The sequence below is a fragment of the Gigantopelta aegis genome, chromosome 11 (assembly GCF_016097555.1).
Source record: "Gigantopelta aegis isolate Gae_Host chromosome 11, Gae_host_genome, whole genome shotgun sequence".
Classification (NCBI taxonomy): domain Eukaryota; kingdom Metazoa; phylum Mollusca; class Gastropoda; order Neomphalida; family Peltospiridae; genus Gigantopelta; species Gigantopelta aegis.
In genome coordinates, this window is record NC_054709.1 from 32,648,966 (window position 1) to 32,672,902 (window position 23,937).

Consider the following 23,937-nt stretch of genomic DNA (forward strand, 5'->3'; position numbering starts at 1 on the left):
TGTTTTAATCGAGTGTGCAATATACACTGACTTATGTTTTAATTTAACATGTTTAGCACGTGTTTTAATCAAGTGTACAATATACACTGACTTATGTTTTAATTTAACATATTTGCACATGTTTTAATCGAGTGTGCACTATACACTGACTTATGTTTTAATTTAACATGTTTAGCACGTGTTTTAATCGAGTGTACAATATACACTGACTTATGTTTTAATTTAACATTTTTAGCACGTGTTTTTTGTTTAACGAATGTTCAGACATTTAGTTTTTTTAATGTCTAGTAAGAACCTATTTTTTAATACTGCTAAAACCCTATTTTTAATGTTAACATGTCGCCGAACATATTAAATTTAACTTTAACTTTTCAACGTTATAATGAAGAATTTTTGTCTTTTAAAACTACATTTTTTAACAACCCCTCCTCCCATATGATAGAAGGTTTTAGTGTGTATAGTGACGATATACAAATGATTATTGTTTTTAATTATATAGATATTAATATGGGGTTTTAAATGTCAGATATATATATATATATATTTATTAACAAATAAATAGTAGTAACTGAGGGATTTTATTTCTTTATGTTTCTTTTACGCCATTAGACATTTAATTCATACAACCATAACTCAGTGATTTAAATAATCTTTTCTAATTCACTTACAGTTCTGATAAAAGTTAAGTATTAGAAAATAAAAGTTATTTGTAGTGAGTAAAAGATTATTATTCCATGAGACTAAATGCTCGTCTGATGTTTACGTTTGTTTAGCATTGTTGCATTTCAGAGATCGATCCCCGTCGATGGACCCATCATGCTATTTCACGCACCAGCCAGTACAAAGGTCATGGTATGTGCTATCCTGTCTGTGGGATGGTGCACGTAAAAGATTCCTTGCTACTAATTGGAAAATGTAGCGGGTTTCCTTTCTAAGACTATATGTCAGAATTACTGACATATAAGCGGTGTGACATCCAATAACCGACAATTAATAAATCAATGTGATCTAGTGGTGTCGTTAAGCAAAACAAACTTGAACTTTGTTTCATTTCATTTCATTGATTTTATTTTGTTTTATTTTGTTTTATTTTACTTTAAATCCTTATTTTTGAGGATGTGTTAGAAATAGAATATTACATTCGTTTCCGTTAGCCACCATTTATGTAACTACCCGTTGTTTAAAAACGTATCCAACTCGCATTCGCACGTTAGATTCCTTTTAAAACAACTCGTTGTAAGATAAATGGTATCCAATGGCCACTCATGTAGAATTCCTTATTTATTTCATATTTCATTTCATTTTATATTTATTCTTTTAAACATTCAACAGCTGATTTAGTTTCGTGCTGGGATGTTGCTAAATACACGATCAGCTTATATTGACTTGCGCAGCGTATATATTCCTAAGTATTAGAATATTGCAAATATTGTAAAATATAGTTAATATTTAAATGGTCACAATACACACATTCTTAAGAATTGCGTAAAGTATATAGAGGATATTTCATGTTTAAAATATCAGTGAAATAAAAGTGTTATCAGTCATTCAGTGACGATAACACATTTTAGAGTGAAAATTTCACTATTTCACTCTAAAATGTGTTATCGCCACAGTAGAAAGTGTTATCTTCCTTGTAAGAAAGCCGCAACTATTTTGCTGCTGGCATTTAAAAAAATAAAGGTAAATTGCCAAAAGTTATATAATAAATAGAAAATTTCATGTTTTTTTTCAAATATGATTTATATCCCATCTCGTAAATTTTGCAATCATATCACACTCGTCGTGCACGCGCGACTCTTGAGATATGATTGCATACTTCACTCGATGAGATATAAATCATACTTGACAAAAAACATGAAATATCCTCTATTTATGACACCCCCGCTCATGAAAATAACAGAAATATGTTAGAAAAAACACACCTAAAAAACCTAGCTGAGGTAAATACCGAAGTCGGTACCAGTTATTATAAAATGTATGTCCCTTGTGAACTATTTTTAATTGAATGTTTTCTTTTGTAGTTGTCAATAATTAAAATATTGCCATTCAGTATATACTAGTAATAATTTATGATACTGCATAAAACACAAGTATCCTTTGGAGTTATAAATATATCTAATACGAACTGAAAACCTGGGATGTATATTTCTTTTATAATGTTAAACTTAAAAAAACTTGTTCCTGTGAAGCCAACTTACATTTAAATGTGCCTTTTGTAATACTAAAGTGACAGACCCTAGTTTTTAAACACTACAACTTACTTTTCACTATTGAAGTGACTGACTCTAGTTTTTAAACACTACGGCGTATTTTTTATCATTAAAGTGACTGACTAGTTTTTAAACACTACGGCGTATTTTTCATTATTAAAGTGACTGACTCTAGTTTTTAAACACTACGGCGTATTTTTCATTATTAAAGTGACAAACGCAAGTTTTTTAAACACAACGACGTATTTTTCAGTATTAAAGTGAGAGACCCTAGTTTTTAAACACTACGGCGTATTTTTCACTATTAAAGTGACAGATCCTAGTTTTTAAACACTACGGCGTATTTTTTTATTATTAAAGTGACAGACCCTAGTTTTTAAACACTACGACGTATTTCTCATTATTAAAGTGACAGACCCTAGTTTTTAAACACTACGACGTATGTTTCACTATTAAAGTGACAGACCCTAGTTTTTAAACACTACGGCGTATTTTTCACTATTAAAGTGACAGACCCTAGTTTTTAAACACTACGACGTATTTCTCATTATTAAAGTGACAGACCCTAGTTTTTAAACACTACGGGGTATTTTTCACTATTAAAGTGACAAACCCTAGTTTTTAAACACTACGACACATTTTTCACTATTAGAGCCGTTTTTGATAATTTAGGTTAGAAGTACTTACATTTTATTATTTAGAATGTTAATTTCCGTACGCCTGAAGTGGTTCTGGTCACCCAGGTGTTTGCAATAACCCTTAAGGTATTTTTTATAAACATAAAAAACGCACGTTCGTCTGAGAAGTAAATGATCATCGAGACAAGCTCTAAGTATTTCAGACGGTATTTATCTGTTCAGACGTCACATCACAGACATTTTCCTCTCTCTGTTATAATCTTATCCAAATGTGTGTTGCAGGTTTGTAGATTAACTAAACTTAGTGTCCATTTTCTGGATAAGTTTAAAAATTGGTGGTATTATAACCACCTTATTAAACACGAACATCTCCAAAGGACTGTCCTGAGTTTGCAGCCATTGTAAGATGTTTACGACCATCAGAGCTTTCTTGGCGACCACAATGACATATTAATTTCGTCTTGTATAAAATACCAGTGTCTGTTTATCCAGTGCGATGGAATATGTGGAAGATATATTCAATAACTTGGGTATGGCCGATATGTGGTTGACACAGAACTTTTTTTCTATAAAGCTGCTTCTTGACCACGTAAAGCTAAGACAAAATGATCAATATCTACAACAATGGAATAGTGATATATCTACATCATCAAGAGGTAAAACGTACGCTATATTTAAAGAAAATCTTAGCTTAGAGAAATATCTTATCCTATTACCACAAAAGTCCTAGACTACTTTACTAAAATTTAGAACCTCCAACCATTATATGCCTATTGAAACAGGGCGCTGGAACAACACCCCAGTGGAACACAGAACACATGCACCTTATGTAATACAAAACGACCAATAGGAGATGAATGTCACTATTTATTCACCTCAAAAATATTTTTTGTAATAATAAAAAATTTACGTCACTCATTTTGTTAAAAGCCATACTATTATATTAAAACGCCCAGTATGCTGGAAATATAAGCGTTTTGATGGACTAATAATTAAAATAAGTGCCCTTAAGAAAACTATGCAAATTAATAAAAAGAAATACGTGACATAAAATTGGCATACCCTAAAACTACAGCTGCCTACAAATGAGTAATATATACACTATCCATTATTGCTATTATCTATTTGTTTTCGAATATGTATATGTGTATATTATATATATTAGATTAATATATATATATATTATATATTATATTTTATACTTATATGTATTTATTAAGCATGTAGTGTAGGATATGAAGGTGTGTGGTATATATGTACATGTATATGGTGTGGATGTATTCGGTATATGTATGTTATATGTATATGTATGTGTAATGTATAATATATGTATTGCTATGCTGTATATGTATCACGTATATATGTTAATGAGGTGTAATGCGTATAAATTTTTTTGTGCATATGATTGTTTCCACACGCAATACATAGGCTGTGGTTAATAACGGCAATTGGCATATTGGTTGTGAATTGTTACATTGTGAATTTAAGAACATAATATAATATTATATAATATTATATAGATATATATTATTAATATAATAAAAAATATATTTATGGTATAAAGATATATATATATATTATAGGAAGCTATAATTATAGGTATTGGATGGTTAGTTAATATATATATTTAGTAATATATATAATATATTATATCTATATAGGATATATAATATTATATAATAAGTATATATATAATAATATATATATACCTATATATATATATATATACATATATGTATATATACCAGGGCTATATAGGATTATGAGATACATCTATATATTCTATATATATATTATATATATTATATAGATATATATATAGTAGATTAGATACTATATAATATATATATAGATATATATATAGTATATATAATACCATATAGATATATGTGATGCATAGTAGATATATATATATATGGTATATATAGATAGATATAATATATATTAGTATAGATGCATATATATATATATATATAGATATCTATATATATAGATATGAGATAGGATTGTACGGTATACATATATATTGTTGTATATATATTTATATCAAATAGTATATATATATATATATATATATAGATATATAATAATATATATTTATATATATATATTGTAATGTATACATATATTTTTATCTCCTGTAAAAAACCCATGATTTGTCATGTCAAATGTTGTTATTTCATATTCCGTCCCATATGCCGTTTGGTGTAACGGGCCTGGGGAGAAATAAAAAAATTCTGTTGCTGTTTCTGAGTCGTGGTTTGTAAATGTTTGTAGTCATAGAACCGTACGGGCTCCCTCCGTTTTTGTAGGTTTGGGCGGCAACTGGGTTTGTGCCCGAATTACAACAAAAAAATGTCAAAATTCTGGATAAAACAAACATTTATTTCATAATCTAGCATCTACTGCCAAACGGTAACCGTTTTAAAAACTTAATCACTACGCACTTTTACATGGATTACAACTAATTTTGAGGGTAAAATGATGGAAATACTTAGTAAAAAGGTCTCAGATTAGGACATTTTGCCCGATTTGAGGATTGGCTCCAGCAATGGAGGGGGGGGGGGGGGGGGGGGGTGGGGGTAGGAGGGCCAATTGTCTTGTATGCTTATATTTGTAGCAGAATACATATTGTGTCATATGCACGAAATTTTTGGGATGTAAAATCCGGTTTGAGAAAACTACAAACATTAGGACAACAACAAACACCTTGTATATACAGACACGGATATTGTAAAAAGGAAAATATATGCAATATTCAATATTCTTAATCACCAAAAACGTTTGTTTGTCGTAAAAATTTACAATAGCAGCAAACTGGAGACTGTCCTTTAAGGAGAAGAAATAAAATGTCTTAGTCCATGCCACATTTGTGTAGATGTATTTAGGTTTTGTTTATTTGCACTTTTGTTTTTGATTTTATTTCAAATGATATGTGTTATTAGTATTTGAACCGTGTGGACGGTTTGTTGATATATATATATATATATATATATATATATATATATATATTATATATATCTTATATCTATATATATAAATAATATATCTATATCTATTGCCTATCTATCTCTCCTCTCTCTCTCTCTCTCTCTCCTCTACTCTCTCGATCTCTCTCCTCTTCTCTCTTCTCTCTCTGTCTCTATATATAGATATATATATAGATATATATCTATCTATCTTCTATCTTACGAGTATTCTATATCGATATCTATATATATATATATACATACATACATCCATCCATCCATCCTATACGCATCCATGCTGAAGTCCATCCCATTTCCATCCATCCGTCCTATCCATCCATCGATCTATATATATATCTATATCTATATCTATATATATATATATATATATATATATAGTTTTTCAATATGATATGTGTTATTAGCATTTGAACCGTCTAGATAGTTTGTTGAAATATTTTTGGTTTTATTTCAATATGATATGTGTTATTAGTATTTGAACCATGTGAATGATTTGTTCTAATGTTTTTGGTTTTATTTCAATATGATATCTGTTATTGGTATTTAAACCGTGTGGATGGTTTGTTTATTTTCACTTTTATTTTGGTTTTATATCAGTATGATATGTGTTATTAAAATTTGAACAGTGTGGATGGTTTGTTCAAATGTTTTTGGTTTCATTTCAATATATGTGTTATTAGTATTTGAGCCGTGTGGATGGTTTGTTTATTTTCACTTTTATTTTGGTTTTATTTCAATATGATATGTGTTATTAGAATTTGAACCGTGTGGATGGTTTGTTGAAATATATGTCAATAACAGAAAAAGCAATAGTTTGTTTTCACTAGCTCAACTGAATTAAAAACATATTTATAGTCAACATATCACTTTACAAGAATTGTATCCAGTATTTAAGGTACAATTACGACTTCCCATCCCTAGGATAATTGACTGAGACATACCAATTTATTATTATTATTATTATTATTATTATTATTATTGTTGTTGATGTTGTCTTATCATTATTTCTATTTCTATATGATCATTAATTCATTATTTCTGTTACTGTTATTATTGCCACTGCTACCTCGACTGATACTACAACTGCTACTGCTACTACGACTACGACTACTACAGCTACTACGACTACTACAGCTACTGCTACTGCGATTGCTACTACTACTACTACCACTACTGTTACAAATACTACCTCTACTACTACTACTACTACCACTAATTCTACTACTACTATTACTAGTACTACATCTATTATTATTATTACTACTACTCCTACCTCTATTAGTAACAACAACAACAACAACTACTACTACTACTAAATTGAATGAGCATACGTATTATAATGTTTTACGTTCATAATATATTATTACCGTTTATTACTACTTAAAATCGACATTGTTTCTTCCCATGTTTTGGAATTTTACGATTGCCACCTGAATGCGTATACGGATATGACACTCATGGTAAGGGAATGTTAAAGTTTACCCACCCGTGTAATAAATACGGGCCCATACATATATACTCTGTTATATTGCCTTGAAGGGACATTCCTGAGTTTGCTGCATTGTTTCCGACTAATACAATATTTCTACGATTAAACTTACATATTAAATATATTTTCTTGTTTAGAATATCAGTGTGTATATTCAATGTGTTTCTAGTCGTCTTAATATTTGTAAGAAGCCCAAAATGGATTTTGTCTTCAAATAATTTCGTACGTACAAAAAAAAAGCATTTTTAGGAAATAAAATGAAATTTTAACCTAGTACAAATATTAGAACGATCAGAAACACGTTTAATATACAGCCACTAATATTTTATGTAATTACAATCGTTAAAAAGTGTTTCTTGTGTTTCTTGTTTTTTCTTTCTTTGTGTCTTGTCCTTATTGCTATTTTTATTGTTGTTGTTGTTGTTGTTGTTAATTACTAGGCAGTCATCTATTATTATTATTATTATTATTATTATTATCGTCATTGATTACATAGAGGATAATTATCGAGTTACCAGTCATTATAAAAAAATTAAAATATAGCGAGTTTGTGTGTGCGTATATATATATATATATATATATATATATATATATATATATATATATACGCCTGTATATTTTACTATTGATAATGTGATTTTTTAATCTGTAATAACTCCATAAGGAGTGGCCTTTATATTGTTTATTAAGAATGTTTCTCATGTATTTTACTGTGTATATATTGGGTAAGACTTTAATAAAATATCTGTCTGTCTGTAAATTAAAGTAACGTTTTATTACAAATCTACCAACTCAACCAGACAGGTGTAAAATTAATGGAAACTGTTTAAACTACATCACTTCATTGTGTATGTTTGCCGAATCGTAACGATGTCAAAATTTAGTACCAACAAAGTCAATGGTTTGTGAGCACTAAAATCGTCCAATAATATTGTATGTTACACCAATGCATGACAATTTCTCTGTGAGAAAATATGCTTGTTATTTCTCCTGTTATGAGTGTCCGCTTAGATAATAATGTTAATTTTTAAATATGTGTTCTGTATATTTTTTGAAATATCGTGTTGACATAATCCAGGCATAAATATGTTTGTTTTTTTTCTGCTTTTTTTGTTGTGTTTTTGTTTTAATTATTGAGGTGTGTGTGTGTGTGTGTGTGTGTGTGTGTGTGTGTGTGTGTGTGTGTGTGTGTGTGTGTGTGTGTGTGTGTGTGATATAATATTAAAAGACTGTACGAAAATTAATCTGGATGATCTATTTTAAATGATTAAATCATAATAATAAAAATACAGGATAATTCAGCTTTGTTAATTTATTTTAAATGATTAAATAATGAAACATATATTGATGATTACAGTATTAATGGTCTATTCTAACTAATACAATAATAAAAAACCTGGAGATTGCAGTTTTTATGATTATTCTAAATGATTAAATATTAAAAATATACTTGAGGTTGCAATGTTAATGATTATCCTAAATGATTAAATAAACAAATATATACTGAAGACAGCAGTTTTAATGATATATTCCAAATGATTAAACAGTAAAAAAAATCGGATCTTCAATGTTTTATTCTAAATTATAAAATAAAATAATAAAAATATACTTCAAATTGCAGTTTTAATTATCTTTTCTGACTAAAATATACTTAGTATTACAGTTTTAGTGATGTATTCTAAATTATTTAAATATACTTGATTTTACAGCTTTAATGATGTATTCAAAATGATTAAATTATAATAATAATAATAAAAAATATTCGAGGTTACAGTTTTAATTATCTATTCTAAATGTTTAAAATATGCTTGATTTTACAGCTTTAATGACGTATTCTAAATGATTAAATATTAAAATGTACTGAATATTGTAATTTTAATGATCTGTCATAAATGATTCAATAATAAAAAAATATACCGGTGATCGCCGCTTTAAAAATTAAAAACTAAAAAACACAAACTAGTCTCCTTACCTCTGTTGCAAAAACTCTGATAGGGTGACATCCCCTGCGCCTTGTTGAAATCCAGCGGCCCGCCAACATCCTGGTTCCTCCACGAGTTGTCTATGACGTTCAATCTCTGCTGACCGCTGCACGTGCATGACATGGCGCACGAGCTTCGCTGGGGGTCGTCGCGCACGCACTCGAGTTCCGTGCAGCGCACGTTGTTGGGTTTGTAGAGCAGACTCTCATACCCAGGTTTCATCAAACTGTTAGCGTCTCGCGGGCCGGACGGCTCCGTGGTCGTGGAACAAATCGACTGCAGCTTCCAGTCGTTGGCATTGTGTGTCTTGCTCTCCGGTTGGAACGGGTACACGGAGGGGCTGGAGAAATAGCCCGAGGGCCACGATGTCGGGTACATCGGGTAGTTCCGGTCGCAGTTGGTCGTGTCGCCGTAGGCCGAAGGGAGGTGCCATCCTCTCAACGTGTAGGGGTTCATCATCCCTTGTGAGAACTCTCCCAGCTCCAAGTTTGCCACCGTTTGGGCCAGAGTTGAAAATATCAAAACAGACTGTTGCCAAAACGCTGTGAAAAGCGCGTTGGCGACGACGTCAGCCGGGTAGAGTTTATGTCGGTATTACTAGGCAACGTCGGGTATGATGTTATCTACGATCGAGTCTCGAATTATTTTTATTTCTTTTTTATAGGAAATAAATAGATAAATAAATATATCTATACATATGCTTCCACTGTCCAGGAAAACAACAACTCAAGACGTCCACTCGATAGAATATTTATCCTGGTTTATAACTAAACGTTTCCAGAAAACAAAATAAAACCAAAGCTGATGAAAAAGACTGTACCCGGAATACGACGCGCTTTGTTAGATTAAAAAGTAGAAGCAACTACCTATGCGTCCGTTGTCCATTGGCATCACGTCTGTCACAAAACTGAAACGTCTGCAGCAACAACACAAAAAATGTAATATGTCTGCCACAAGTCATATAGTCGCAACCGTCCTTAGTAGCAGACGACACCACTGCTATCTTCTGCTAGTCCTTAGTAGCAGACGACAAATCGTCCTGATCACGTCCTACGAACAGACGTCGATTTATACACGTGGTGAGTGGAACGCGCGTTTTCCCAACAAAATTCACCACCAACTGTTGTAGGAGCGTATGTCTGGATCTTCCTATCTCCGTGTCTCTCCGGCGAAAAACGAGTTGGTAGGCCACGAAAGATCGTTCGGAGATAGATTACGTCTGAAACGAATCGGCCGATCGTCTGCTTGCCAGTTAGCGGCTTCTCGTTGAGTTAGGCCCCGCCCAGTCGTTCCGCAGACAATGACATGTGGTTGTCGATGGGCGGGGCTATGTGTTCCTTTTGTTTTTTAAATATATTGGTCTGACGTTTCCACCATTGTGTTTTTGATTGACAGGTGGTTATACGTCACGATCTGGTATTCTTAGTTTTATTTTACTTTATTTATTATTGTTTAATTTTTTTTTTTTTTTTAAAGAGATTGTCAGCTATTGTAAGATATTTATAGTGTAATTCTACTTCACGACCCAGTCTATTGCTGTAGACAGGTAGTTATACGTCACGACGTGGTGTATTAGTTTTATCTTATTCTTATATGTATTTATTTTCTTTTTAAATGAGATATTATCGTGATTTTCATAACATTGTAACTTATTTTAGGCTAACAGAGCTTATTTTTGTTTTTCCTTTTTTTTTGACATACTGCCTGAGTTTCCAACATTTTTTTCCGACCAAAAGAACCTTTTAAAAAACTAAATTTAAGGATTAAACATATTTTCTGGTTTAGAATATTAACGCGACTGTCTGTATATATTCAATGCGTGTCTGGTCTTCCTGATGTTCTGCTTGCCCGAACTGGATTTTACGTCCCAAAATGTCCGAACAAACGAAAAAATATTAGGAACTAAAATAAAGTTTGGACTACTACAAACATTAAGAAAACTAGAAATAGTCGGAATAAGACTGATGTTGTAAACAAGAAAATGTGTTATTTAATGTGTAATTTTAGTAGTAAAAAACCCCCCAGCTTTGTTAGGTGAATACATTTTATCAGTGAAATCAAATCCACGACAGTTTCTTTAATGACTGAAATTACATATTACATTGTAGTTGCATTTTTGAAAGTACAATGTATGAATTTCTGTACATCTAACGTGACGTGTTTCTTACCGTCGTAGGGAGAGTAGTAGTAGCGGAAACCTCATTGCACTTTTGATGTATTTATTTATTTTATTTTTTATGTTATATATACTCTTTCAAAAAAAGTAGGGGAACCTGAAATATTAATGTTAATATTAATTGTTAGACCGAACATACGTTTTGACCACAGACATCCTAGTAAAGAACGTTTAGGTCTCTTTATCAACACACAGAAACACATTTCATAGTTTGCACATGCATCACGCAGTTGCCCCGTACACGTGTGTTGGGTGTCATTCCCGATTTTGACAATTTCCAGGAAGGTCCATTAATTACTGTGGAACATGATTTCTGATAATCTGTTTCATTCTGTTGATCATACAGTTGTTATTGTTTTGTTTTTAGTCATTTTTATTGTTTGAATTTGCGATTTACTGATTAAAAAATATCAACTTTCAAATTTCACTTCTGACCCCAATCGGCCTTCAAAATCTTTGGTGGTCATAAAACCTACTGTAATACTGAACTACCGGTTGTAATGTTTGCCCAATTAATTCACTATTATCATATAACCATTCCCCACAGCTAATATACATTACAATTTTGGGAATTGTAAATTTTTATTAGAATTCCCCTACTTTTTTGAAGAGTATATTTATTTATTTTATTTTTATGTTATATATTTACGAAATCACCGGAAGATAAAATTTAGTTTGAGATACTACTAACATTTGAAAAACATCTATTTTTTAAAATAACAAATATATTCTATGTACGTTATGTCGCGTCGGGACTTATGGTTAAGGACCATACAGATAATGAAGGAAATGGTTTATTAACAACACACTCAACACATTTTACTTACGGTTATATGGCGTACACAGATAATGAAAGAATGAAAGAAGAAACCCGCCACCGCCACTGTATGGACTCTCATAGATCATTTCTTGTTGCAAGGGATCTTTTACATGTACCATCTCACAGACAGGTGAGTACATACCTCGACCTTTGATACACCAGTCGTGGAGCACTGACTGGAACGAAAAATAGCCCAATGGGACCACCGACGGGGATCGATCCTAGGCTGTTTGTGCATCAGACATGTGTTCCCACAAACATCAGGATGACAAAAAACATATAGAATGTTGGGAGACCGGAAATTCTAAACAATTTTTTTTATTTAATATGCAATTGTAGCAGTTAAAAAGGGACAATGGGTCGGGACGTAGCCCAGTGGCAAAGCGCTCGCATGATGCTTGTAGCGGGTTTCCTCTCTAAGACTATAAGTCAAAATTACCAAACGTTTGACACCCAATAGCCGATGATTAATAAATCAATGTGCTCTAGTGGTGTCGTTGAACAAAAACAAAATTTAACTTTAAAAGGGCTATATTAGCCGGGAAATTACTAGGATCACAACGCGATGACAGTTTCTTTAATATAAAAAAAACCCAATCATCGCGCCTAGTTTTAATTCCTCTTTGGTATATCTCATGAAACAAAAATCGAACCTAGGTTTACAAGTTTACATTTGTTTTAATGTTCACAAAAATTATCAAACAATTACTTACATATTAATTGCATTTTGAAAAATAAAATTGACAGACATTTAAATTGTTTTGTGGATGATATATCATCTGTATTGTTTTGAATTTTAATAGAGCCAAATACTTTAATTTGATTTTGTGAGACGTGAGGATTGTATTTAAATAGCCGATCTGTGGAACAGCTGTTAGTGGTATATAAATTAGCCTATACAACTAGTTCTGGTTATAAAGGACGTTTTGTTGCTCTTTGGATAAACGTAAATGTCCAGTCCATTGTATCTCTTATTTCAGAGTCCGACAACCAGAACTGCTGCTTATGTCCACGCTTTGTGAAACTCTGAGAAGGCTACTATTTCGCTTTATTACGTTTTAAAATTCCATGTTTTATTATTATTATTATTTTTTTACTTTGTTAAAATATTTATACAAACATATATTATAATAATACAACCCCCCCCCCAAAAAAAACCCCCACAAAAAACCCCACAACAAAAACCCAACACCCCCCAAAAAACAACAACAAAACAACAACAAAACAACAACAATAAAACAACACAACACCAAAACCAAAACTATACATATATTACATAATATTTACAAACATTAATTAAAAGTATGCAGTTGATTTTTTTTTTCAGGAAGGCATAACATGTATACTTAAACATCGATTATTTCTATTTTTAAATACGGATAAAAAATTTATTTACACGGTTTATATACTTGAATACTTATGTTATATATACTATTATAGATACATTATTTATTTATTTATTTATTTATTTATTTATTTATTTATTTATTTATTCCAGAAGAAGAAAAGAGAAAATGGACATTTATTCTCGTGTTGTTAATACCGTGACAAATAGGCACCATTTTAAATATAATTGTCCGCTTGCTACTTTATTTGTGATATGATTTTTTGTATGTTGATTTGTGATTGTTTGTTTTTTTTTTGTTTTTTTGTTTGTTTGTTTGTTTTTAAAACAATTTTTATTTTTGTATTTTTATTTTTGAAAGTAGTTTTATTTTTAATTGTTGAACGTACATGAAATAGGATTGATGCAAAGTTCTAAACGTTAAAATTAGTTGGGTTTTTCCCCCCGAAAACCTCGAATTTGAACATACTCAGCTCTGGTTGTAATCTTAAATTAAAGAGATTCTAATAAGAATTATCACCACGAAATGTATGGGGGGGGGGGGGGGGGGGGGGGGGGGGGGGGAATACATTTTAATACACTTCAGGGATCAAAATACTGCCGTTTTACCGGTGTTTTCCGATCAATATCACCACTGGCCTGGAAATTATTATTTGTTTTAATTTATTGCCTGCCATTCATCCCGTCGTGGGCGGAGCCCACTGGTAAAGCGCTCATTTGATGCGCGGTCGGTCTGGGATCGATCCCCGTTGGTGGGCCTATTGGGCTATTTCTCGCTCCATCTTGTGCACCTCGACTGGCATATCAAAGGCTGTGGTATGTGCTATCCTGTCTGTGGGATGGTGCATATAAAAGATCCCTTGCTACTAATGGAAATATATAGCGAGCTTCCTCTCTAAGACTATATGTCAACATTACCAAATGTTTGACAAATAGCCGATGATTATTATATCAATGTGGTCTAGTGGTGGCGTTAAACAAAATAAACGGCAGGGATTTGTAGCTTGCTGGACTGACTGTCCGACAGAAATTTCGATCAATTTCGACCCCTGCATTTATAGGTTTTTAAAAATTACAAATGAATTGAAATATCTTGATTCTCGTATTTACTCCCTCTTCTATACCCAAGCCTGGTAGAAACGATAACAACGTTTTATTATTACATTTATAAACCATTGTGTTATTATTTATCTTGTTTTGCTTACAGAAACAAGGCATGAATTGTATAGTTTATATATATTTATATGAAAGTGTACTTGAAATCTAGTAATTATGTCATGTACTGGTGTAAATGAATAAATGAATGAATGAATGAATGCATGAATGAATGAATGAATGGTGTTGTCCACGACTCGTGTTTTGTCCTCAGAATGAGTTGTCCCAGGACAAGCCCCTGGCTATCCAGAAACAGGCCCCGGGACGGACATGCTCGAAACTCTAGTGGTATATGAGCATGTACAAATTATTCACACTCGCAGTCAGAATGAATATTTAAAACTAAATAATAATAAAAAAACCAGAAGTCAAATAACTTTATTCAATTAATAACAGCAATGGATATGTATTACAGAATATGCAAACGCTTTTACAAACAATTTAAGTTAGCGTTTGACTTTTAAAATTTAATGGTTATTAATTGGCTAGTGGGAAACATCATTTTTTTAATGACTTCTATAATATAATTTTTAATTTATGCGTATTCGGTCTTGTACATTTTAATAATAGGTTGAGTAGGCGGGATATACATATCCCCTATTTTCAGCCAAGTAATTAATTTTGCGTTTGTATAAGGCGAGAAGTCTGGTTTATTTACGCTCCACTCTCCCATTAATAATTCTAGGCTCCCGCTTGTTATCTGTTGGGTATTTAATAACCACAGCTTAGATCTTTTGCCCTTTCCTCTTTATTCGTGCTCTCTTTCTCTTTCTTTTTCTAAAAATATTGCATCAACTCTGACGTGACAGTCTCACCAAGCAATTAACGATGTTTACGGATTTTAAACTGTAACGAGATCCCATCTTGTATGCGGTAGGTTCGGCAATAAAATTTAACCAATCAGAAGCTCTTTTACACTTCTTTATCAACTGGTGAAGTTTCGCATTACGCCTAAAGTATAGACACGATGTACCAGTGCAATACGTAACTATAATACTTTCTATAAGAACATGACCGCTGTAAACCCCCCCAACCCCCCCCCCCCCCCAAAAAAAAAACCCTAGCTGTAATGAAATTAGTATTTAGTCTATTATTACGCGTTACAAGTAGAATTTTGGGTGATGCTAGTTTAATTTTACGATGGCTGTAACGGTATGATATAAAGAGCATATTAAATATTTTATAGATAAACTATTTTTTTTGTCTTTTATTTTCACTTTAAAACTGCATAGGTTTATTACCACCATTCAGTCATTTAATGTAAAAAAAAGTTATCAATTAAATATTATACTTCAGTTATAGTCTACAGTTTATTGTACTGTTATTCCATTTAGAATCACACTATTATAGTATGACGGCTTGTACATCCAATTCCACGTAAGTATTATAAATTATGTAACATCATTTTAACTAATAACATGTTATAAGAGAAAAAAACAGTTGTTGGTTTGTATCTTTTCTTTAAGCCTCGATTTATATTAGGATATTTTACTTTCTGGTTAACTGCAGATTATTTAATTTATTCTGCAGAGGAGGCGGTGGTATTAGAAAGTTGCCCCAGTTACTCCCCAATAACCCCCCCCCCAAAAAAAAACCCCCAACCCCCCCCCCCCCCCCTTCACACATACCCCCAACCCCCAAAACCCCCAAAACAACAACAACAAAACCCCCAAACAAACAACAAAAAATCAACAAAACCCCACCAAAAAACAACAAAAACCCCAGAAACAAACCAACAAAACACACCAACCAACAAAAACGAAACGAAACGAAACAAACAACTTCATGTCCAGTAAAAACCTGTTTTACATAATTAATTATATATACTATAATTTTTTTCACTTCCCTTTTAATAGAATGATTATTTTCTGTATTATATATAGCCTAAAAACCCTAAAAGGCCATTAAAACACATTGATTAATGCATCATGGGTTCTTGGATTTCAAACATTTGGTAATTCCGACAAATAGTCTTAGAGGAAACACGCTACATTTTTCCATTATCTGCAAGGGATCATTTACATGCACTATCCCACAGACAGGACAGCACATACCACGCCTTTAAAAAAATAAAAATGACTGCTTTCACAGCTTAAGTTATAACAAAAAAATACCCCAACTTATTAATAAATCATTTAAAGGGACATTCCCGAGTTTGCTGCATTGTAAGGTGTTTCCGACTAATAAAGTATTTCTACGATTAAACTTACATATTAAATATATTTTCTTGTTTAGAATATCAGTGTCTGTATATATTCAATGTGTTTCTGGTCGTCTTAATATTTATAAGAAGCCCAAAGTGGATTTTGTCTTCATATAATTTCGTACGTACGAAAAAACTATATTTTAGGAAATGAGATAACATTTAACCTAGTACAAATATTAGAAATATCAGAAACACATTTAATATACAGCCACTAATATTTTATGCAGAAAAATACATTTGATATGTAATTACAATCGTTAAAAAGTCTCTGCTAGTCGATAATATCTTTAAAAGTGCAGCAAAGTCAGGAATGTCCCTTTAACTGATTTTTCCCACAAATGGTTTATGTTTGATACAAATTTGAATACTTTCCATTGTATATATCAAGTTAAAATGGTTTTCTTTAACATTACTAGAACACATTAATTTATTAATAATCGATTATTGAATGCCAAATATTTGGTATTTTTAAAATATAGTCTTAGAGAGGAAACACGCCACCTTTTTACATTAGTAGCAAGGGATCTTTTATATGCACCATCCCCAGATAGGACAGCATATTTCACAGCTTTTGATAAACCAATCGTGGTGCACTGGCTGGAACGTGAAATAGCCCAATGGTCCACCGACGGGGATCGATCCTAGACCGACCATGGTCCAGGCGAGCGCTTTACCACTGGGCTACGTCGAGCTGTCATTTCTGTAGGGCGGGCTTTAGCTCAGTCGGTTGAGTGCTCACTTGAGGTGCTTGCGTCGCAGGATCGAACCACCTCGGCGGATCCATTCAACTGATTGGGGTTTTCTCGTTACAACCAGTGCAAAGGCTATCATATGTGTTTTCCTATCTGAGGGAAGGTGCATTTAAAAGATCTCTTGCTACATTAGGAAAAATGTAGCGGGTTTCCTCTCATGACTAAGTGTCAGAATTACCAAATGTTTGATATCCAATAACCGATGATTAATTTATCAATGTTCTCTAGTGGTGTCATTAAACGAAACAAACTTTTTAACTTTTTCATTTCTGTTGTTGGTATTAAATATTACAGAACATTTATGGAATGAAACAATCATTCGTGCAAAAATCAGTTAAAACGATTTATTAATGTTATTTTTTGATCATAACATAAACTGTGAATTATATGATAAATATATTTTCTTAAATAGAATATCAGTACCGAATCGTTTTAGGTCGTCCTAATGGTTGTAGTAGCCCAAACTGGATTTTACCTCCCCAAAATTTCGTACTTACGAAAAAAGGGTTTTGTTACAAAATAAAATGAAGATATAGGTACTACAGACATTAGGACGACCAAAAACACATTGCGTTTACATACACTGATTCTTTGAACATGAAAATGTGTTTTATATGTCATCTTTGCTGTTAAAGGCATATTGTCACAGACCACTGACCTATTTAATGGTCTAACAAAGTATTACCTGAACAAATATAATTTGATTTGTCCATAAATGTACTTTATTCAACTATCTTCATAACCACCATACTCCATTTATTACTGACATTTAAAAACAAAAATTCGTATTATGGCAATGGTCCATGATTCAAAAACTAAAATTGCCGAGAGGGATGACATGGATTTCATTCAATCATGGTTCAGTTACGGTGATGCGATAGCTAGATTTGGTTTCCAACAATTAATGTAATTTTTATTTATTATCCATTTTTTTTTAGAGAAATAAGGTCCTTAAATCTTTGACAGTATGCCTTTAAACATCATTACAATGGCGAAAAAACACCCCCTCAGTGTGAACATTGCCAGTGTACAGTAAACTGGGTTTGGATCCGAGACCGGCCTCGGTGGCCGTGGTTAGCCATCGGTCGACTGGGTTTGGATCCCAGTCGAGGCATGGGATTTTTAATCCAGATACCGACTCCAAATCCTGAGTGAGTACTCCGCAAGGCTCAATGGGTAGTCGTAAACCACTTGAACCGACAAGTGATCCATAACTGGTTCAAAAAAGGCCATGGTTTGTGCTATTCCGCCTGTGGGAAGCGCAAATAAAAGATCCCTTGCTGCTAATCGGAAGAGTAGCCCATGTAGTGGCGACAGCGGGTTTCCTCTCAAAATCTGTGTGGTCCTTAACCATATGTCTGACGCCATATAACCGTAAATAAAATGTGTTGAGTGCGTCGTTAAATAAAACATCTCTTTCTTTCTTTCTGAATTCGATGAGAAAAATATATTTGGCAACAGAAATGTAGAAGTAAAGTTTGTTTTATTTAACGACGCCACTAGAGCACATTGATTTTTTTTATCTTATCATCGGCTATTGGACGTCAAACATATGGTCATTCTGACACTGTTTTTTTTTAGAGGGAACCCGCTGTCTCCACATAGGCTACTCTTTGACGACAGGAAGCAAGGGATCTTTTATTTGCGCTTCCATTGAGCCTTGCGGAACACTCACTCAGGGTTTGGAGTCGGTATCTGGATTAAAAATCCCATGCCTCGACTGGGATCCAAACCCAGTACCTACCAGCCTATAGACCGATGACCTAACCACGACGCCACCGAGGCCGGTAGAAATGTAGAAGATTTCGAAAAATATATTCAACGGAGAATTAATTTGAAAAGCACTATCCTGTGTTTTCAACGATTGTTAAGATGATGTCGACGAACTGAGACATTTTAACGACTGTAATTACATGTTAAATATATTTTTTATACATAACATATCAGTGGCTCTATATTAAGTGCGTTTCTGACCGTTCTAGTGTCAAACTTCATTTCAGTTCATTAAAATATATGGTAGAAATTTACGAAACCTGTTTGTGTTATACGCAGGTGTTTAAGCATTGTGAATGCATCTAGTTACAAATACAATTTTACCGTAGAATATCAATTCAACACTAACTACAAAAGTTCGTGTTTCTTCCCATTGCTCTTTGAACAAGGAAAATATTATGGCATAGAAAGATCAGAAAGTAAATATAAATTGACACAGAAGATAAAGATCACTTTATTTTGATATGTCCATTGTATATAGATCTACGATCCCGTTATATTAAGAAATATTATTGGTTCAAACCATCGGTGTATAAAATAGTACAATTATTATCCGTCCAAAACAAAAAAGAACCCTTTAATAGGTTTTCTTGTTTACATTTTCAGTATTTGCAAACATCGGGTGTTTTTCGTTAAATCCTTATACATTTTGAAGTGGCCAATATATATATATATATATATATATATATATATATATATATATATATATATATATATATATATATATATACACAAGCACGCACACACGCACGCACACACACACACACACACACACACACACACACACACACACACACACACACACACACACATATATACAGATTGCCTGAGTGAATCAGTTACTTTACAGATTGCCTGAAATTTTCAGGCATTCTACGATTGCCTGGTTTTACACATTGACTGTAACACATATATATATATATATATATATATATATATATATATATATATATATATATATATATACATTTATATATATACACATACATACATATATACATATATATAATATATAGTAATAGATGAAAAACTCCACTTGTCTTATATATGTATGTGTGTGTGTGTATGTATGTATGTATGTATCTGTCTGTCTGTCTGCCTGTCTGCCTGTCTGTCTGTCTGTCTGTCTGTCTGTCTGTCTATCTATACATACATACATACATACATACATACATACATACATACATACATACATACATACATACATACAATATATAGATATTCATACATCAATACATACATGCATACATAAATAGGTCTTTCACCCATGTATGTATTTCGTCATAAATTAATTCGGTAACCGCTGTTAAAATGAGACAAATATAGGAAGAAAAGGTGTGTTAAAAAATGTTTTAAAAAGCTGAAAAAATACCGCATTGTTTTAGCTAATAGCGACATATTAATCTGGTTTTACATTTAATTGTGATATATAACTGCAAATTAATCACGCACATAATTACATAAATACCTCAGCGGTGTCGACCTTGTAACGGGCTGACACTGAGTATTAACACTGGCTTTCTCACGAATTCTGGATAAAAATAGAGGGAGCTAAACGTAGCCCATTGGTTAAACACTCGCCTGATGTGCAGTGGGTCTAGGATCGATCCCTGTTGATGGGGGCCCATTGGGCGATTTCTCGTTCCAGCCAGTACACCACGACTGGTATATTAAAGGCCGTGGTATATGCTATCCTGTCTATGGGAAGTGCATATAAAAGATCCCTTGGCGAAATGTAGCGGGTTTTCTCTCTAAGAGTATGTCAGAATGCTTAGATGTTTCACATCCAATAGACGATGATTAATAAATCAATGTGTAAGCAATCACTGTGATAACACGGGCATAACATGTCGGTCACGTTCCAAAGATTTTCGTAAATAATAATTATTTTTCTATTAGTAAATGAAATTATTTTGTTGTAATTTTATTTATTGGCATGTTATAATATAATCTTAGATATAGGATAATCTTTGCATTTCAAAACAAATAGTAATAAAATATGTTTTAAAATATTATGCAACTGAGAAAGTGCCTTTAAATTTTGATGAGAAACGATACCACCTTTCCGATAGACTGGTTCCGCGCTGTCTGGAGTAGAACACCAGCGCAATAAAACAAGTTTTAATCAGTCAAAACACATTTTGATGCAGTGTAAAGCCCAACAAGATTAAACGAAATGTCTTGTGAAAAAAATATTTGTCCAATTATCCCGACATAAAATATAATTTATTACCATATTACATATAAGTAGATTTGTGAGTGGCAGTCATCCAACAGACACAGTAGGACGCATCGTTGTGAGAAATGGCAGTCCTCCTAAATGCGAAACGCTTACATATATATGAAAAAATTAATGAAAAACTCCACTTGTCTTACATATAAAAGTGTATTTCTTTACACTTCATATATAAAATAAACAACTCCACTTGTCTTAAATATAAATATGTATTTCTTGAAATAACTAAATAGACTTTTCACCCATTTTTATAACAAAAGAACTGTATGTATTTCTTCATAATAAAATTAATTCGGTTAACCACTGTCAAAATGAGACAAAGATAGTTAGAAAATGTGTGTTAAAAAAAAAGTTTTAAAAAGCAGAAAAAAATGTCGCCTGTTCTATTATTGCTCCGTAGATCAAGCATGCATTGTTTTAGCTGCTAGCGGCATATTCATCCAACGGACACAGTTGACGCATCGTTGTGAGACATGGCAGTCCTCCAACAGACACAGTTGACGCATCGTTGTTAGACATGGCAGTCCTCCAACAGACACCGTTGACGCATCGTTGTGAGACATGGCAGTCCTCCAACAGACACAGTTGACGCATCGTTGTGAGACATGGCAGTCCTCCAACGGACACAGTTGACGCATCGTTGTGAGACATGGCAGTCCTCCAACGGACACAGTTGACGCATCGTTGTGAGACATGGCAGTCCTCCAACGGACACAGTTGACGCATCGTTGTGAGACATGGCAGTCCTCCAACAGACACAGTTGACGCATCGTTGTGAGACATGGCAGTCCTCCAACAGACACAGTTGACGCATCGTTGTGAGACATGGCAGTCCTCCTCAATGCGAAACGCTTCAAGTCACAGACCCTAGTTTCAACCTGTGGTAATGGACACTAAGTTTGGTTAATCTAGAAACTTATAACACATTTGTTATAACCCCATCGTTGAACCCATTGGGCTATTTCCCGTTCCAGCCAGTGCTCCACAACTGGTGTAAGAAAGGCCGTAGTATGTACTATCCTGTCTGCGGGATGGTGCATATAAAAGAAGTGGCGACAGCGGGTTTCCTCTCTCAATATTTGTGTAGTACTTAACCATATGTCTGACGCCATATAGCCGTAAATAAAATGCGTCGTTAAATAAAACATTTCCTTCCTTCCTTCCATAACGTTTACTTTTATGTGCGTTTTAAAAAAAAATGCATTTCGTGGTGCCAGACACACCAAGATGACCAGAAACACTCTCGATATACGGAAATGGATAATCTAAACAATAAAATTAAAATAATTTCAGTCATTAACAAACGGTTCTAATAGTGAAAAAACCGCCGTGGTTTTAAAAAACTAAGGCCTTTCACGTAGCCCAGTGGTAAAGCGCTAGCCTGATGTGCGGTCGGTCTACGATCGATCCCCGCCGGTGAGCCCATTGGACTATTTCTCGTTCCAACCAGTGCACCACGACTGGTATATCAAAGGCTGTGGGATAGTGCACATAAGTGATCCCTTTTTACTAATAGCATAACATAGCGGGTTTCCAATTTAAGACTGTTAGAATTAGCAAACGTGTAATATCGAATAGCTTATGATTAATAAATCAACGTGGTCTAGTGGCGTCGTTAAACCAAACAAACAGACCGTAACTTTATTAGGAAGTTTCGATTCTCGTAACATTCTACGTAACGTCCATCTTACCTAAAGATTAAGGGAACTGGCTGGGACGGGGAAAACCTTAAGCGGAGAATGGGTCCACAGAAGGGGATCGATCCTACTGTCAAAGAACTTCAGGTGAGCTCTCTACTTACTGCTCTAGATCCTGCCACTCTTCCCAAAAGTCCAGCCAGTACACCACGACTGGTATATCAAAAGCCGTCGTATGTGCTATCCTGTCTGTGGCATGATGCATATAAAAGATTCCTTGCTACTGATGGAAAAATTTAGCATGTTTCCTTTCGAAGACTATATGTCAAAATTTACAAATGTTTGACATCCAATAGTCGATGATTAAAGAATCAATGTGCTCTAATGGTGTCGTTAAACAGAACAAATATTTTGTCTTCACAAAATAATAGCCGTTTAATTAATATTCTTACGTGAAAGTGGACCTTATATAAACTGCTATGATAATTATTTTGACTGAACAAACTGTAAATAAGCACGCCTTTG

The 23,937-nt window shown here is 33.1% G+C and overlaps 1 protein-coding gene across 1 annotated transcript in view; it reads right to left on the reverse strand.

Annotated features, from left to right (window-relative positions):
* Positions 1-10,475, reverse strand: part of LOC121385395 (homeobox protein Hox-D11a-like) — a 34,328-nt gene extending 23,853 nt beyond the window's left edge. The window contains exon 1 of the mRNA XM_041516065.1: positions 9,303-10,475. Within this exon, the coding sequence (XP_041371999.1) occupies positions 9,303-9,771 (469 nt within the window). The 5' untranslated portion in view covers positions 9,772-10,475. The remainder of the gene's footprint in view (positions 1-9,302) is intronic.
* Positions 10,476-23,937: the final 13,462 nt, after the last annotated feature.